The following is a 17,846-nucleotide window of genomic DNA, read 5'->3' on the forward strand; positions in this document are numbered from 1 at the left end:
GGAATGCTACTCATAAATAAAAATAAATACATTGCTGATAAATGCAAAAACGTGGAGATTCTTGAAACGTGTCAAGCAAGAGAAACTGGGGGGGTGGGGGGGGTGGAAGTACATACAGTATGAGTCCACTGATGTGAAGTTCAAGAACAGACAAAACTAATCCATGCTCACAGAAATAGGAAATCGTGATTCCCTCCAGGGGCAGGGTAAAGGGGTATGAGCGAACTTTAAGTGATGAAAATGTTCTTTACCTTAACGTGCGTGATGGTTACATGAATACATTACGTGATGGTTACAGAATACATTACTCAAAATTAATCGAGAGGAAAGCTTAAGATCTGTGCTTTTTGCTGTAGTAAATTATACATCAGTAAAGTAACAGAATTACACAACAGCAACAGCAACTAATTCTGGGGGGAGTGATGGTGGTAAATGCAGTTACCTTGTCTCTGCATTTTTTACGAGGAGGGTATAAGTACTGCATAAAACCAGACTTTGCAAACTCAAGGATGTATGGTGTAATTTTTAGAGTAACCGCTAAAAGAATGCGTAACTTCCAATTAACAGAGGCGGGGAAGGAAATAAACGTTCATCAGTACAAGAGCAGACAAGAAGCGGGAGAACGAGGACTCGCGGAGGCGCAGGAGCAGGCGCTGCGCGCCGTCGGATAGCAAGGACAGCGCGTGCGCGTGCTCGCCGGGCGGGAGCGCGCTGACCCGGCGGAGACGCGGCCGCAGGGGAGCGGCGGCGGATGTGCGGTCGAGGGCTGCTCCCTCTCACTTCTCCTGCTCGCTTTTTCTGAGCCCTCTTTCAAAGGCTGCCTCAGTTTCACTTCTAGTCCCTTATCATCAGTGCTCTTCCCTCTGGTTCCGTCAGTATATGCCCTTTTCTCAAATCCGCTTCTCCTGCCGTAAGTTTCCAGCCTTCGGTGAACTCCACCCAGGCGTGGTGTTGCTTAAAGTCCTTCCCGTTGCCGTTTCACTTGCTAATGGCAAACACAGGTTTTAAAGGCTGCATTTTTGAGGAAGGAGAAAGTAACAGAAAGGTGATTTTAAGTACTGAAGAAAATTGAACTCCAAATAGTGTCCTGGAGGAAAAAAAACCAAAAAACACTGAAGAAAATTGAACTCTAAATAGTGTCCTGAAGGAGGAAAACGCAGAAACAAGGAAAAGAAAGCCACTGTAGCAGAGGATGGTTTCGATCCATCGACCTCTGGGTTATGGGCCCAGCACGCTTCCGCTGCGCCACTCTGCTACTATGCGAGAGTGGGCTCTGGAATCATATAGAAAGGTTTCTTCTGGCTTCTTTACACCGCGCCACCTAGGGTCTGGTTACAAAAATAGTCACTACTGGCAAATCTGTTCTTATTGGCTAATTTCTGACATAGCAGGCGGTTTTTATTGGTCTGTAGGCCGGTCTGCCAAAGTAAACCAATGGGCATTAGCGGCGGGGTGCGGCGCGGCCCAATCGCGGCAGAGCTTGTTGGGACGCGCCGGCGAGCCGCGTCTCCGGTCGTCTGCTCCTCCGAGGAGAGGGGCGGTTGGCGTGGACTCCATTGTTCGGGATTTAGGGCGCCATGAGGTGAGGGCACTGGGCTGCTCTGCGAAGGCTCAGGGTGCTCCCCCGAAAACTTCGGGAAGGTGGGCCGACAGGAGCCGGGGCTCCCGACGGGGCCGCGCGTCCGGGGTCTGCCCGAAGCCCGAGAGCTCTCGGCCGGGGCGACGACGGCGGTCGGGGGCTGTGGAGGCGTGGAGACCCAGCGCGCCACGTCCGGGGGATAGAGGGTGTGCGGGTAAAGGCTCCACCGCGTCGGTGGATAAAGGGGCAGCCGCTTTCGTCCCTCGAGTGCTGGGGGCCGTGGCCCGGGGGTCATGGGGCATTTCTCGCGGGGACCCGGTGTTGCAGCCCGGCGTTGTTCGCTGTGGGTTGTGATTGAGTCGTCCAGGGAGGAGGCGCGGTGTGGTGACGCTGGGCACCTGGAGCGAGAAGCGCAAGCGGGAGTCAGAGCGGCCGGTGTGCTGCGGGCTCCTTCGGCGGGGTCACCAGCTAAATCTCTGCCCTTGTAGGGGTGACCGAGGCCGTGGTCGTGGCGGGCGCTTTGGTTCCAGAGGAGGCCCCGGAGGAGGGTGAGTGCCGGTTCCTACACCTGTGCACGGCTCGGTCCGCGCTTCAGTCCTCCCGGCTGCAGTCTGGGGGGCGCTGGGTGCCCCGCCTCGGTGAGGTCCAGCTCCCGGGCTCCCCGCTGAGGAGTGTGGCCCCACTTTATCTGATGAATGATCTGCCTTGTTGTTCTTGTTTTAGGTTCAGGCCCTTCGTGCCACATATTCCGTTTGATTTCTATTTGGTGAGTGCTTGGCCCCTGTTGGCGGTAACAGGATTGTAATCTTTGTTCTAAAAGGTTAACTGGGTCTCTGGCTTGTCTGTTGGTGTAAAAGCGCCGAGAGCTTACATTATGGCCAGTCCTTGTGGCGGGTATACTTGTTTGAATATCTTAAGGAGTAAAAAGAAGCGTAGATTTTTCTCTTTCCAGTTTTTTTCTGTTGTGGCAACAGAGCAAAGGATCCATCCTATGCATTATTTTCGGTAAACAGTGTATCCGTGTTTCTTTCTGCTGTAGTGTGAAATGGCCTTCCCCCGGGTCAAGCCAGCACCTGATGAAACTTCCTTCAGTGAGGCCTTGCTGAAGAGGAATCAGGACCTTGCTCCTAATTCTGCCGAACAGGTATATTCTTTTGGCTTTCCTCCTCGGATTTCTCTAAGAAAGCCAGAGAAGTGAAGAACCCTGGTGAGGTTCCTGTTACCAGAGCCTAAACTTGACAGAGGGTTTAATTGTTCGCCTGGTTTCTCCTTGTGGGTAGAGGGAGAGTGCCAGGTGGATTGTATAAGCATTACATGTGCTTTCATATTGTCACTGGGGACTCTGTCTTTGGGCCAAAAAGTTACTCTCCTGGCATATTCAAGGCCAGAAGGGTCAGAGAGTTTTCAAAACCCTGTGTAGGTATTGATTCAGCTTGTCTAGAAGGGATTAGGGGAAAATACTCAAACTCTGAAAAGTTGCCTGTAATTTTTCACTTCAGGGCATTTTTTATCTTATGCTGTTTTTTAGGCCTCTATCCTTTCCCTGGTGACAAAAATAAACAATGTGATTGACAATTTGATTGTGGCTCCAGGGACGTTTGAAGTGGTGAGTCTTTAATGATTTAGTCATAGAAAAGGGCAGCCTTGGTTGTGCGGAAGTTTCCTTAATCTCCAAAGCCAAGTTTGAAATGGAAAGGAAAGCATAGTGGGATTCCTTTCTACTAGTGGTGATCTCAGGGATAAAACTTGTATTACTGCTATCAGCTAGCCATAATGTATCAGGCTTTTCATGTGGTTGTTTTGGGATATCATTTGACCTCTGCTACCAATTCTGGGTAATAATTGTGTCGTCATTGATTTCTGAGAGGAATTAGGCCCTCTTTCACTTCTACATCCCCCCCCCCCCCCCCGAAATCCCTTTTCCAACAGCAAATTGAAGAAGTCCGACAGGTGGGATCATATAAAAAGGGAACAATGACAACCGGACACAACGTGGCCGACCTGGTGGTAATCCTAAAGATTCTGCCAACATGTGAGTGCACCTCTTTCTGGCCACAGGAGCAGAAAGTTGCATTTGAGGCATAGGGATCTTTAAAGCCCAAATCTCTTGCAGGAAAGGTTGTTTGGAAAACGAATGGGGAATTCATTTTTTTAAATGTATATTGGGGTAATAAAGGACAAAGTCTAGGCTGTGTGTCTGAAAGAATGTATGGCCAGTTACTACAGGGCAGCGTTTCTCAACAGGGGGTGGCTTTGTCCCTCATGGGACATCTGGCAGTGTCTGGAGACATTTGGGGCTACTGGCATCAAAGGAGTGGAGGTCGGGGATGCTGCTGAGTACCCTGCAGTGCACAGGGTGTACCTTACCTCCAGCCCCACATGGCATTAGTGCCACTGACAAGAAACTCTCCTATAAAAGGATGTGGGTATAGGAGGTGGCCTATTCCCTGAGACTTCCTGTTTCTCTGTTCAAGTGTTAGCTTTCCCTTGTACAAGCGTTTATTCTGATGCTTGCCCTTGCTCCAGCCTTGTACATGGGGCACAGATCGGTGTGGAGTACCATAGAGATGTACAGAAAGTATGTGAATAATTACAATGCTCATGGTCTCCTTTTCTCTCAATCTAGTGGAAGCTGTTGCTGCCCTAGGGAACAAAGTTGTGGAAAGCCTAAGAGCACAAGATCCTTCTGAAGGTTGGTTTGAGTTTGTTGTTGGACATGTATTCAGTAGGAGCCAGGCCTATAATGACAACTACACTTTTAACAAAGGTCAGGCTAGAAAGAAGAGCGAATGCAGAGATTTTTTTTGTTACTGTTTATTTTTGAGGGGCGGGGCAGAGAGAGGGAGACAGAGGATCCAAAGCAGGCTGTGTGTGCACTGACAGCAGAGAGCCCGATGTGGAGCTTCAACTCACCAGCAGCGAAATCATGACCTGAGCTGAAGTTGGTGCTTAACTGACTGAGCCACGCATTCTGAGCCAGCCACCTCTCGAATGCAGAGTTCTATGTTGCGGAAGTTTTTGCAGTGATCTCCAGTGTTTGATACCCAGTTCATCTCCGTTACTTTTATTTATTTTTTTATTATTTTTCTGAAGTTTATATATTTAAGTAATCTCTGCACCCAGTGTGGGGCTCGAACTCGTGCCCCAGAGGTCAAGTGTCCCATGCTCTTCCAACTGAGCCAGCCAGGCGCCCCATCTCTTTCTTATAAAAGTATCTTGAATCCTCATTCTGGACTCTTGCTGTTTTTAGAAACCTATCTGCTCTCCTACTTCAACCCTATATTTACCTCTGGTCATCTAAGGGAGATGGGGGCGTTACAGGTTTTGATTTTCTTTCAGTTTTGACCATGCTGACCAATGAAACTGGTTTCGAGATCAGTTCCTCTGATGCTACAGTGAAGATTCTCATTACAACAGTGCCACCCAATCTCCGAAAACTGGACCCAGAACTCCACTGTTAGTCCTTTTTTTTCCATTTCTGGGATACTTGGGGGAAATTCAAAATATGGTATAAGACAAGGTTGCTGTTGAGTGTTTAGCTAGTTGCTATTCCACATGAAACCTTCTGGACCTAAGTTGACCCCCAGACTTCACTATCTCCCTGTGTAATTTGGAGACAGTTTTACTAGCTTGCTAGTGAAACTGCCAGACAGGATGGCCAAGAAAACAAGTGGATTGGAGGACAGTATTTATGGAGGGAATGGGCTCTTAGAGAAAGTTGTGGATCTTGCGTGCTTACAGATTTGGTTTAGGGGAGGAATAGTGATTTCTAGACAAGTGATTTGCTGGTCTGAGGAACCTGGGGTGGTTTAAGAAATTACAAGGAGGCTGAATTGCTTGCTTAGTAACAGGAGTGTTTCATTGTGGCCTGTTCTGCTGGTCTTATAGTGGACATCAAGGTGTTGCAGAGCGCCTTAGCAGCCATCAGACATGCCCGCTGGTTTGAGGAAAATGCTTCTCAGTCCACGTGAGTTCCTTGCTATTTGAGTTTAAATAACCTAATTATTCTAATTATACTGAATAGCAGGATACCTCCATACTTCCTCTGTTAAAACTCTTTGGCTATAATTGGCCAGGTTTCTTTCTTTTATTTTATTTTATTTTATTTTATTTTATTTTATTTTTGGGACAGAGAGAGACAGAGCATGAACGGGGGAGGGGCAGAGAGAGAGGGAGACACAGAATCGGAAACAGGCTCCAGGCTCCGAGCCATCAGCCCAGAGCCCGACGCGGGGCTCGAACTCACGGACCGCGAGATCGTGACCTGGCTGAAGTCGGACGCGTAACCGACTGCGCCACCCAGGCGCCCCATCTTTCTTTTTTTTTAATACACCTTATGTTAGCAAATTAAAAGGTTTTTTTGTTTAACATTCATTTGAGAGAGAGCATGCCAGTGAGTGGGGAAGGGGCAGAGAGAGAGGGAGACACAGAATCCAAAGCTGGCTTCAGGCTCCAGGCTGTCAGCACAGAGCCTGGTGTGGGGTTTGAACCCATGAACTGTAGGATCATGACCTGAGCTGAAGTCAGACACTTAACTGACTAAGCTACCCGGGTGCCCCTAAGTAAGCAAATTTAGATGGAGAGAAACAGAATGTATAGTTTTAGAAATAACAACAGCTCTGTACCTCAGGGATGGAAGTACATGATGTTATTTTAATCCCTGGGTTCCTCTTACCTTCAGAGTTAAAGTTCTCATCAGACTGTTGAAGGACCTGAGAATTCGTTTTCCTGGCTTTGAGCCCCTCACACCCTGGATCCTTGACTTACTTGTAAGTAACGGGCAGGTGGAGTTCCTGGTCACCCCTATTTAACAGCAGTTATTCTGAAACCGGCCAGGATCGGAAATTTGGTGAAGCTGAAAATCAGTCTCATGGTGGGCAATAATTCAGTAAATACATGGTGTTTATTACTGCGTTGGGTTTTTAGTTTCAGTTGAATGAGTAATTTTACTGTCCCTATTCCTCTTTGTTACTGATGTAATTTTAGTAATGAGATAATGAGAAATCAGTGAATGAGCAGCTAGTTTCAGAACTGCTTCTGAATGTGAACATTTTACTTAGACTTCAATCTGTTTTGTGAATGAGGTTTCAGTTTGTTTGGCTAGAATTGTCAAGTTTATGGCACACCTACCAGGTTGATTATTTTCCAGGGGCACTATGCTGTGATGAACAATCCCACCAGACAGCCTTTGGCCCTAAACGTGGCATACAGGTACAGCATGCTTCTTTGGGTTTGGAGCTGGGTGTAAGAGGTCTTGTGTGTGTTTTTTTTTTTAAACGTTCTTGTGTGCTTCAGACGTTGCTTACAGATCCTGGCTGCAGGACTGTTCCTGCCAGGGTCAGTGGGTATCACTGACCCCTGTGAGAGTGGCAACTTCAGAGTACACACAGTCATGACTCTGGAACAACAGGTATGGGGTCAGCTCTGCAATTGCGTGTTGTGTCCTACTCCTGAATACTCCAGATCAGAAGGCAAAGGCAATGTGGTCTTTAGGGGTCAGGGATTTGGGGGTTCTCACAAACTTTGGTCTTGAAATTAAAGTTGTCCTCATCTGTTTTCATGAGAATATTCATCAGATACGGTACTTTAACTCCCCTTTCTAGTTTACTCTCACTCTGCTCCCCTTTAGGACATGGTGTGCTACACAGCTCAGACTCTGGTCCGAATCCTCTCACATGGTGGCTTTCGGAAGATTCTCGGCCAGGAGGGTGATGCCAGCTGTGAGTGATCGTTGTGGGTCAGGGGATCTTTATGGTACTCTGCTCTACAAAGCTCTACACTACTCAGATGTGTTACTATTTCCACTGTGTAGGTTATGACTTGTATGCTGGGCTAGTTGCCTGAAATCGCATTTTTTTTTTCCAGATCTTGCTTCTGAAATCTCTACCTGGGATGGAGTGATAGTGACACCTTCAGAAAAGGCTTATGAGAAGCCACCAGAGAAGAAGGAAGGAGAAGAAGAGGAGGAGAATACGGAAGAACCACCTCAAGGAGAGGAAGAGGAAAGCATGGAGACTCAGGAGTGACCTTCCTTCCTATCTTCATCCCCTTTGTTGTCCAGGGTGAAGACTGGAGCCCAAGCTAACTGCTACTGGACTTTATGTGGTGGCATTTCTGAGGGAAAAGGGAGACAGGAAGGAAAAGAAACTATGGAAGGAAGTGTCATTCCACTGGGTTCCACTTGGCTCAACAGCCAGAAGTCTCCCATTTACGACCTATGCCATCCATCTATAGTGAAGCAGGAGACCATCCTTTCTTCCTAAGACTTCAGAGTCCCCAGGTCCTGGAAACCTCCCTCAAACAGTACTTTGTTGTTGAAATGTTGTGAACTGTTAGTGTCTGGAATTTTTTTTTTCCTAAGAAAAGTGATTAAAGTATTTCCTCGTAGGGCTCTTGCTCGTTTTTCCTTGGCATCTGGCAACCTTTTTTGCTTTCTGTACTTTTCAATGAAAGTGGTATTTGAGTCTTCTTATTGTAAACACTAGATCACAATTTGAAGCAGTATCTGAATTAGTTTCTACAAAGATTCTTGGAACCTTTCCATATACCAAAGTCAACTAGAACACTGTTTAAGCATTTATTGAATGAAATGGTTCTACCAATACTGCCACTGTATTCAAGCCCAGTGCCAGCCACAAAAGAGGGTAGACAGAGGTCATTACCTTGACTTTGCCTGCCCTTCAAATCCTCAGTGTAAACAAAGGAAAACAAGTCACAGATAGATGACATGCAATGGAGGAAGCCCCTCACTAACTAGGCTTGAAGGTAGAGGAGCTGGGCCTTGAGAATGTAGGTTTTAAAAAGGTAGAGTCCTCAGCCCATTCTTGGAAGCAAGAGCCATAATAAATCCTTTGGGATCATTAGTCCTGCTGTACACAGGTTTCTTTGGGCCCCATAGAAGTGGGTTAAGACTTAAGTGCTTCAGACAGAAACAACTGGGCTGCCTGTTTGATGTCCCAAGGTCTACAGGGAGTTCCTGGAGGAAGCAAGGCAGCTGGGGAAGAGTACTTGTGCTATTACGGGGCCAGGCATGAGCCCCATCTTCTGGCCTGTTTACTTGCTCGGGGAACCAGAAGGGTAAACTCCTGAATCCAGCATTGCCCTCCTGCGGGCTGTTTCCTTGGCAACACTGTGGTTTAGTCGCCTCAGCCGTTCCTACAAGACAAGATTTGGAATCCTAACTACTCCAGGTAAAGCTTTAGAACGCCCAGTCCGCTAGATGCGGGAAAACACCCTGGCCTCGCTCCCTCTTGATGTAAGTCCTCTAAGGTGCGAAGAACATTAAATGAGGGCAGCTGGGTATGGAGAATGGAGATGATAAGATCTATTATGGCTGACACTGGTTGACAACTCTCTTTCCCCAAAGACTAAAAATCACTGACGTTTATGGTCATCCCTTGAAAATGAGAATACCCTGAGGACTTCTAAAGGATCACTGTTCGCAGGGAATTCCTTTACCTGCGCATTCTGCAGAATGTTGTTGACCAAGACAACTCGTCGCCGGGCATTAAGCAGCTTCTTGACATAGGGGTCGAGATCCAGGGCCACTTTCTGATCCTCGTTGATTCGGCACAGCTCTGGGGGATGGAAGTAAGCTGCAAACTAACACCTAATGGCTCCTCGTTCTTGGGGAAGGCAGGCTGGTAAGTGGGATGAAGACACGCCTGCACCCACATGGGCCGGTCACTAGAAACTTAGGGAAGCAGGAATCACTGGAGCCCTGATGTCCTGGAAGCACACGACACAAACCCACCCGGAGGTGGGCTAGACACGAGGTCCTAAAAACGAGCTGCAGGATCGCGGGAATGCAGGGATGCTTACTCACCAGTAGCCAAGTTGTCAATTTGCTCCCGGAGCTCTACCTGGCTCTCTCTGCAAAGAGTTACGAGGCCTACACGGTCAGTTAATGGGACTCAAAGAGCCGACTCCCCTAGAGGCTTCCCAAGACCTGAGCCAAGCCAGCCTAGGCCCGCAGCCTCCCGCCAGCCCCGCCCCTTCCGGACCTGGCCCCGCCCCTTCCCGGCGCCCCCTGCCCCCCACAGCCAAACCGAGAAGAGGCCCCACCCCGCCCTTCCCTCTCGGACCTGACAGCGTGGACGTGAGAGTCCAGCTGCTGCACAGCCGGTCGTAGGAACTCTAGGAGCCCCTCGGCGAAGAGATCGCGGCCTGCGAGACCCGCCACGGGGGTCCCTGCCCCGGACACAGCGGCAGAACCAGCCCCAGCCATCGCGAGCAGCCCTTCCGCCGAGAACGTGCCGCGCGGGCCGCCGGGAACTGGAGCCGAGCTGAAGCGCGCCGCCAGGGGGCGCCCGGCAGAGCTGTGGGCGGGGCCCAGCCGGGGGGCTTCTGGGAAACCGAGTCTCCGCCACTGCCGGCGGTTAGGCGGAGCTGTAGGTCCTTGGAGGCCCCAGAGGGTGCTGTTGGCGGGTGGGTCTCCAGACTTCCGCGGGCTGGGAGGAACCGTTTTGGGGGCGCCTATCTTTGGTTTTCTGCAAAGGTGGAAAATAAATGCTCGTCTCGTCAGTTGTGTATAGCCCTCTCCTGTTAATTTGATGAGAAAACCAGATTGTATTCCTAGTATAGGTTCCTGTTTCTAAATTTGAGAGTATTTTTTTTTAATTTTTTTTTTTTAATTTTTTTTTTCAACGTTTTTAATTTATTTTTTGGGACAGAGAGAGACAGAGCATGAACGGGGGAGGGGCAGAGAGAGAGGGAGACACAGAATCGGAAACAGGCTCCAGGCTCCAAGCCATCGGCCCAGAGCCTGACGCGGGGCTCGAACTCACGGACCGCGAGATCGTGACCTGGCTGAAGTCTGACGCTTAACCGACTGCGCCACCCAGGCGCCCCTTGAGAATGAATCCTAAGCAGGCCTCACACTGTCGGCACAGAGCTTGACACCGGGCTTGAACTCAACAAACCATGAGGTTGTGACTTGAGTCTGTGACTTGAGTCGAGATCGAGAGTCTGATGTTTAACCAACCAACTGAGCCACCCCGGTGCCTGGTAAAAGGAATGGAGTTCTGGCACATGCTCCCAGAGGGTGAACCTTGGAGACATCACGCTGGGAAAAATAAGCCAGAAACGAAGACACATACTGTCTGGCTATTACAGAAAGTACCCAGAGCAGTCCAACTCATGGACATAAAATGTGGTTTCTTCTCTATCAGCACAGTGTTGCAGGGGCCGGAAGGAAAGGTGAATGAGGAGTTACTGTTTCATGGGTAGAGTCTCAGTATGGGATGATAAAAAAGTTCTAAAGAGGAGTAATGATGATGAACTTACTTAATGCCACTGACAAGTACACTTAAAAATGGTGAAAGTGGGTGCTCCTGGGTGCCGCAGTTGGTTAAGCACCTTGAGTTCAGCTCAGGTTATGATTTCATGGTTCATGAGACTGAACCCCACATTGGGCTCTGCATGGACAGCGAGGAGCCTGCTTGGGATTCTCACCTCTCTCTCTCTCTCTCTCTCTCTCTCTCTCTCTCTCTCCCTGCCCCTCCCCCACTTGCTCTCTCTCAAAAAACAATGACAGTGGTAAATTTTATGTGCATTTTGCCACAGTAAAGCAAAATTTAAAGCCTACATGTGTTTTCATATTAAGAAATTTTTTTTTAATGTTTTTATTTTCGAGAGAGAGCAAGCAGGGGAGGGGCAGAGAGGGAGACACAGAATCTGAAGCAGGCTCCAGGCTGTCAGCACAGAGCCTGATGCAGGGCTCGAACCCATGAACCGTGAGATCATGACCTGAGCTGAAGTCAGATGCTTAACCCACTGAGCCACCCAGGCAGCCCCCCCCCCCAAATTTTTTTTAGTGTTTATTTTTGGCAGAGAGACAGAGTGCGAGGGGGGGAGGGGCAGAGAGAGGGAGACAAAGAATCCCAAGGAGGCTCCAGACTTGGAGCTGTCAGCACAGAGCCTGATGCGGGGCTTGAACTCACAAGCTGTGAGATCATGACCCGAGCTGAAGTCGGACGCTTAACTGACTGAGCCCCCCGGAAGCCACCCCCACACCCCCGAATTTTGTTTAATGTTTCTTTATTTTTGAGAGAGAGAGAGAAACAGAATGCCAGTGGAGGCAGGGCAGAGAGACAGAGGGAAACACCGAATCTGACGCAGGCTCCAGGCTCTGAGCTGTCAGCACAGAGCCCGACGTAGGGCTTGAACCCATGAGCCGTGGGATCATGACCTGAGCTGAAGTCAGACACGTAACCAACTGAGCCACCCAGGCACCTGTGTTTTTTCCTTCCCTCAAAAAGCTTCCTTAGTTTTGTTGCATTTTTCATGCCTTTCCAGAGAGTTTACATACATGTCTTGAATTCTCAACATGAGGCCCAGTCTCTTAAGCTCCAGTGCGTTCCAGCGGCTCGCAGTCCTGTGGGCCGTGGGGTGCAGTGAGTGCAGAAGTGCTCTTGGACGGCAAAGGGGTCCCCGGACATAGATGGCACCAGAATGTTCAGCCTCGAGCTTCCTCCTCAGGAACAAAAGAGGAGGTGTTTAAATCGCTGTGGAGGAGTGGTGGTCCACAGCTGAAAACCCGAGGCCCCAAGTGTGATCCCTTTTAAAGCCTTGTACACTTTTTGTTGTGTTGTCTTTGTCCTCCTGTATCTTTCCCTCTAGTGATCAGAGCTGAAAGTCTCAGGAGAGGCTGCAGGCTTATTATGGGAGTAAGCGACGGGAAGGGGTAACTCTGGTACCTGCAGCCTGCCCCAGAGTCAGGCCTTGTGAGGAGGAGCCCAGGGGATGGAGGGAGTGAGGACAGGGTTGAGGAGGAAAGGGAGAAAGGCCCCATCCTTGAGGCCTGTGCTGTAGAGAGAGAGAAAAGGGCTGGCCGGGGCTGGGAAAGGAGGTTGGTGGCTCAATGTCTCTACAAGAAGCCCCCAAGTTAGGTCACAGTCCTTTCAGGTACATTTTTGAAGTAGGGTTGTGAAATTTGGAAAACAACAGTCAAAAAGCCCCGGGACACTAGGTAAATGTGAATTTCAGATAAAAAATAATTTTTCGGGGCGCCTGGGTGGCGCAGTCGGTTAAGCGTCCGACTTCAGCCAGGTCACGATCTCGCGGTCTGTGAGTTCGAGCCCCGCGTCAGGCTCTGGGCTGATGGCTCGGAGCCTGGAGCCTGTTTCCGATTCTGTGTCTCCCTCTCTCTCTGCCCCTCCCCGTTCATGCTCTGTCTCTCTGTCCCAAAAATAAATAAAAAACGTTGGAAAAAAAAAAATAATTTTTCAATAGAAGTATTTTATCTGGTAATCCTACTTCAAAGGCTGGTTCTCTGAGAAAAATCACTGTGTTTTGCTTTTATGCTTTCCTTCCCACTCTTATCACCTCCAGTTAGCACTTATCTCTCCTGAAGGCCCTGCCACAGCCTCCTGACTGATCTTGCCTGTTGTCTCCCTCCCCTCCAGGTCAATCTGCACTCTACAATACCAGATTACATAATAACCCTGCTCAGAGAATACAAATGCTGAAAGGGACTTTGTTGTATTCATTCATTCATTTTCAAAGTAATCTCTGCCCCCAATGTGGGGCTTGAACTCACCGCCCAGAGATCAAGAGTCACAGGCTCTACTGACTGAGCCAGCCAGGCACCCCTGAAAGGGACTTTAGAATCCATGTTTCCACAGTTTCTTGGACACATCTGATGAGGTTTTGGGGGTGATAGTGGGGTTCATGGGGTTGGAGCCAACAGCCAAGAAAGAATTCTTGAAGACATCTTTGGTGCAAAAAAGGTGATTTGATTAAAGCACGGGGACAGAACCGGTGGGCAGGAAGAGCTGCCCTGGGACCATGAAGAGACACTGGTTATACAATACTATGGAGCTGGGGGAGGTAAAGTCCGGGGGAAGTTTCCCGTGAGACTTTCATATGCTAAAGAAGGCTCACAGGATACTGGCGGTCTCACCTGTGGAGAGAAGGTTGTTTTCATTCTAGCAAAGCCATCAGCCTTGAGACTGCGGGGAGCTCCTGGAGAAACGTCTTACTCTGCCAGCCTCAAGTATTTGTCGATGGGCTGCAGGTTATTAGGAAACTTAATTCTATCTGCCATTTTCTTCTGCTTTTGTTTCCCACATCAACGTCTGTAAGGGAGACCAGGCAAGGGACTTTTTGAAAGGAAAATCAAGGCCCAAGGTGGGATTACTTATGTCAGGCCAAGTCACAAACCTGGGCTTCATACCTAACCTAATTGCAGTTTCAACCTCTCCCAGAAATGTAGTCTTAACTGGTCCGTCGGGAGTGTCTGGTCAGCGCCAACAAGGCAGTTTGTCACAAGGGCCCTCTCCAGCCTACAAAGGAGGGTGAGGCAATCTGCATGATAAGACCCCTCCCGCCTCCCCCTGGGGGAATCTCTTCGGGTTAGCCAACAGAGGAGAGAGAGGAGATGGGGGGAAACTAGAAAGATAAATGCCTGCCTCCACGGCCTTCTCACGCTCCTCAGTGCCTCCGAAGTCAGAACTCCATTTTCAGCGTCCGACCCCTTGTAACAAGCAGGAGTCCTGGAGTCTACCCAGATCCTGGTCTGGCCAGGGAACCCACTCATGGGGCATGTGGGGACGGCAGCCCTCCAGAAGCACCAGTTGGGGAAAAAAGCTGGAAGCTCAGACCTCATTGCCCGCTCCACCCCTTCCCACACCCATCCTGCTGCTTCCCCTTGGGCTCTGCTACTGAAGCACTATAGGGCTCCCTAGACCATGTTCTGGGGGCCTCCCAGAAAGGGGAATGGATGAGGAAATCCCTTAACTGGACCTCTCAGGCCCCCTTCCCGGTTAAAGTCCTCCTCCCCCAAGCAGGACCCTCTGAAAGCCCTGTCCCCCCTCCCCCTGCAGCTCCATACTGGGTGTGGGGGCGCAATTGGCCTGCTGGACCAAGGGCATGGTGGTTGTACCACCTGAGCCACTGCACCTTCTCCCGACAGAGCTTCCTCAGGACCTATCCCGGGACCCAGAGCCGGCAAGGAGGGGACAGTCAACCTAAGTACCGCTCAGGTGGTAGGGACATCAGGGGAGATCAGAGATTGGGAGGGGGAGTTCTTATGACCTACATCTCCTACAGCCTCTGTGGAAAAGCCAAGAACTGAAGGGCCACTGCTCCCGCTCTCTCTCTTTTAAAATAATAAGCATTAAAAAATAAAATAAAATAAAATAAAATAAAATAAAATAAAATAAAATAAAATAAAATAAAAGAGATGCTGAGGGTGAAGTGTGTGTGGGAAGGGGCACAGGACTTCCGTGCCCTCCAGGAGCACCATTCTCCCCAAATCCCTACGAGTTCACCAACCCTGAGGCTCCCTGAACCCCGTCCTTTGGGGTTTTGTAGAGGCTTCATTACACACGCTGGGTTGCTTAACTCATTGGCCCCTGGGGATGGATGGACCCTCTCCCCTCCCTGGAGGAACTTCCAGTGCCACCCTCCAGTCACTGAGTTCTTACCGGCCTGCATCCTTGTCACCTAGAGGCTTTCAGCAAGTCAATATTAACACAGCAAAAGACCCTTTATTGTTCTTCGTAATAGGAAACTTCCAGGTTTTAGCAGCTCTGTGCCAGGAACAGGACGAAGACCAAATATACATTTCTTGTTATAAACTACAAATACCACACCATGGATCTGTTTAAACCTTAGGCAGATAGTCACCTTATACTAAAGGGTAAAGAAATTCAATAAATCAAACCTCAATAGAGAATCTAGTGAATCCTTTAAAGAGGCTTCGTGAGGCCTGACCTGCCCTGCCCTGCACAGGAAGAGGACCATGACTGAGTATTGCTAGCATCACAGGTCCCAGAGTCATCCTGGCCTGTCTCCACCCTCAGGGATCCCCCTATCTTGCCCTCCTTTGCCCCTGAGCATGTAGTCAAAGGCCCTCACAAGCCAGGGAACACTGCAGGCTGGAGAGCACACCCAAGCAGGAGTATAGGGTAGCCAGATGGCTCCTGGAACATCTCCCACAACCAGGTAAAAATGGGGAGATGGTGTCTGGGGAAGGTCAGAAATCAGACCATATACCCCCATTGTGGCCACTGTGTCTGTTTGTGTATAGGGAGGGAGTGGACCCTTAAGAGGTCCCTGGAGCCCAGGGAAATGGAGGCTTGGGTACCTTGCTCTTCCCTCGTTGCCTGGAGAACCAGTGGGATAGCTATTGGGGCTTCACAGGGGATGGATGGGATAGCCCATGGGAAGAGGAACAGGGACGCAGAGGCCAGGCCCTCATCCCAGGTCCCAGCCTCTCTGGGCCCCACTTACCATGCTGGTCTGGGCTGTGTACTGGCTGGAGCTACCTGATGAGGCTCCAGGAAGCCTGTAAGAGGGGAGGTAGGTACTGCTGTTTGGGCCTATGGAGGCCGGGGTCCTATGCTCAGCCAGAGCCTCTTGCCTGGAGGCCTGGCTCCTTCTAGGGCATAGGGCCACGGGGAGTGGGCAGCAATGTTGCCACTGGTTCCAGACCAGGTGTCGTGGGATTGCTGCAGGGGAGGGGGACAGGGAGCCGCCGATGCCCTGCTTTCCCTCAGGTCCTTGCTCAGGCCAACAGACACCCAGACGTTAGAGGAAAGTGTCGAGGGTGTGGGCTTCTCCCTAGGTTCAGGCCCAGACCGCTCCAGGTACTGCACAAACCCAACAGCCCTGATGGCCTCCCCAGCCCCCACCCTTGCTGCCTCTAACCCATTTGCATCTCCCACCAGCATTGTGTAAACCACCCCAAGCTCTTTGGCGACAGACCGTGGGCTACCTGATCAGCGGGGTCTCCCAACCCACCTCGGAGGTCCGCTGTACTCATTCCCCAGCATGCACAACACTTTGAGGCCTCTGTGTTTGTATTTGTTGTTCCCTACACTTGGCAGGTTCTTCCCCCTCCTGTCCCAAGGCCCTTCTAACAAATCACACTTTTTTGGTGTCCACTTGGTGAGCCCTCGGTAGACGGGTGGCTTAAGGAGGAGCTGGGCGGTACCTCCTTGTCCCTCTCTACCCTGGACACTCACCTGGGACTGAGGGTTGCAGAAGTGGGAACAGGGCTGAGGAGATGCTGGGAAGCAGGGTGAGCAGCAAGGGGGCCTAGAGGGCCCAAGCCCAGTAGAGGAGTTCCTTTTGCCCACTGCTGGGAATGAACTCCTTCATGAGGTGGGAGGACAGCTACAGAGGGTCCGCGAAGACCCTCAAAGTGGCCTCCAGCACCAGGACGCCTCAGGGTTCCCTGACCACCAGGTCGGGCTGTGACATTTTCACAGTAAAGGTTCGCACAGATGCTGGTCTTAGCTCACTGCACTGCAGGCTGGGCAAGTGCAAGAGTTGGGTGTAGAGGACATGGGGCAGGTCCTGACAGCCACCTGTGGGCAAGAGGAGCAGAGTCAGCAGGGTGGTGGGGTTGAAAGGACCCTGGGAAGGGGGCAGAAGAGGCTGACCTAGACCATCTCAGTGGGTTATGGGAGGGTGGGGGGTACACGGGGAGTGGTCCAGAAACACCAGAATGCTTTTCTCAGGGCAAGTGGTAGGTCAACAAAAAAGGCTGGGGAAAAAATCCCAGAGAAGGGTCAACCAAGGTTGTGTGAAGAGGGTAAGGAACCTACTCACCCTGTAGTTCCCTTTCCTTCTTCACAAAGCTGTCCTGGAGGCCTTGAGAGGTGCCTGTTGTAACCAGTGGAAATGTTTGCAAAAAGTTGCTGCCCACTGCCAATCAGCACCTCCCTCACAGAAGTCTTGGGAGTCTGGGCTCCACCTATGGGGTTACAACTGGCCTTGTGCACATAAAAGCGGTTTCCACCTCTTCCATGGACAGGTTAGGAATACCTGTCCAAGCTAAAGACTTCCAGTCTCACAGTTCATTCTTTAACATAAAGGGATTATAATTATAGTACACTCCGGTACCGTACCAGTTGGATTTTGCAAGCGCGGTTGTGTCCTCCAACGCCACGTGGTCTTCTCATGCTCACACTTCTACAGGACTAACTAAAACCCCTTGCTTTACAACCCAGAGGCTAAGAAGCCCAGGACTCAAGTCCAGGCCGTCTTAACCAAAATTTCCTTCCCAGCTTGCCACATGCACAACCTCCCATTTTGGGAGCCAGGCACCTCAATGGCAGCTGGTTTGGTAGGACGTTGTTAGGTTCTTCTTTCCCAAGAGGACAGTCCAGAATATTGCCAAAGAACATTGTGCTGGAGCTTCCTCTGGGACAAACAGGCTAGTAACCCTGGTTAATCATTTTACCATAGGCTTACTCAGGGGGCAAATTCTTCACTTTCTGCCCCAAAGCCCTATCAGTACCTGCCGCCCCACCCTGAT

General features: G+C 50.2%; 2 protein-coding genes and 1 non-coding gene across 8 annotated transcripts; 1 reads left to right on the forward strand and 2 right to left on the reverse strand.

Annotated features, from left to right (window-relative positions):
• Window positions 1-1,183: 1,183 nt before the first annotated feature.
• Window positions 1,184-1,255, reverse strand: TRNAM-CAU (transfer RNA methionine (anticodon CAU)). Its single transcript has one exon. It is a non-coding gene; the product is annotated as a tRNA-Met (tRNA).
• Window positions 1,256-2,302: 1,047 nt separating this feature from the next.
• ILF2 (interleukin enhancer binding factor 2) lies at window positions 2,303-7,992 on the forward strand. 2 transcript variants are annotated; one of them, XM_058702322.1, is made up of 12 exons: window positions 2,303-2,345; window positions 2,619-2,723; window positions 3,108-3,185; window positions 3,509-3,611; window positions 4,206-4,271; window positions 4,919-5,035; window positions 5,468-5,546; window positions 6,261-6,348; window positions 6,729-6,790; window positions 6,875-6,989; window positions 7,209-7,299; window positions 7,445-7,992. In XM_058702322.1, the coding sequence occupies exons 2-12, from the start codon at window positions 2,625-2,627 to the stop codon at window positions 7,603-7,605; spliced, it is 1,059 nt and encodes a 352-aa protein (XP_058558305.1). In that variant the 5' UTR covers window positions 2,303-2,345; window positions 2,619-2,624; the 3' UTR covers window positions 7,606-7,992. The 2 variants fall into 2 exon arrangements, with proteins under 2 accessions (XP_058558305.1, XP_058558306.1); XM_058702323.1 differs by lacking the exon at window positions 3,108-3,185.
• Window positions 7,993-8,142: 150 nt separating this feature from the next.
• Window positions 8,143-17,746, reverse strand: SNAPIN (SNAP associated protein). Of its 5 annotated transcripts, XM_058702335.1 has the most exons (8): window positions 15,815-17,746; window positions 15,007-15,111; window positions 13,755-13,863; window positions 11,889-12,053; window positions 9,664-10,068; window positions 9,405-9,451; window positions 9,038-9,272; window positions 8,705-8,734 (listed from the first exon to the last, which is right to left on the reverse strand). In XM_058702335.1, the coding sequence occupies exons 4-8, from the start codon at window positions 11,906-11,908 to the stop codon at window positions 8,725-8,727; spliced, it is 717 nt and encodes a 238-aa protein (XP_058558318.1). In that variant the 5' UTR covers window positions 11,909-12,053; window positions 13,755-13,863; window positions 15,007-15,111; window positions 15,815-17,746; the 3' UTR covers window positions 8,705-8,724. The 5 variants fall into 5 exon arrangements, with proteins under 5 accessions (XP_058558319.1, XP_058558318.1, XP_058558320.1 ...); XM_058702337.1 differs by lacking the exons at window positions 13,755-13,863; window positions 15,007-15,111 and having other exon boundaries at window positions 16,549-16,823; XM_058702338.1 differs by lacking the exons at window positions 13,755-13,863; window positions 15,007-15,111 and having other exon boundaries at window positions 15,815-15,879.
• Window positions 17,747-17,846: the final 100 nt, after the last annotated feature.

This window comes from Neofelis nebulosa, chromosome 15 (assembly GCF_028018385.1).
Source record: "Neofelis nebulosa isolate mNeoNeb1 chromosome 15, mNeoNeb1.pri, whole genome shotgun sequence".
NCBI classification, from domain to species: domain Eukaryota; kingdom Metazoa; phylum Chordata; class Mammalia; order Carnivora; family Felidae; genus Neofelis; species Neofelis nebulosa.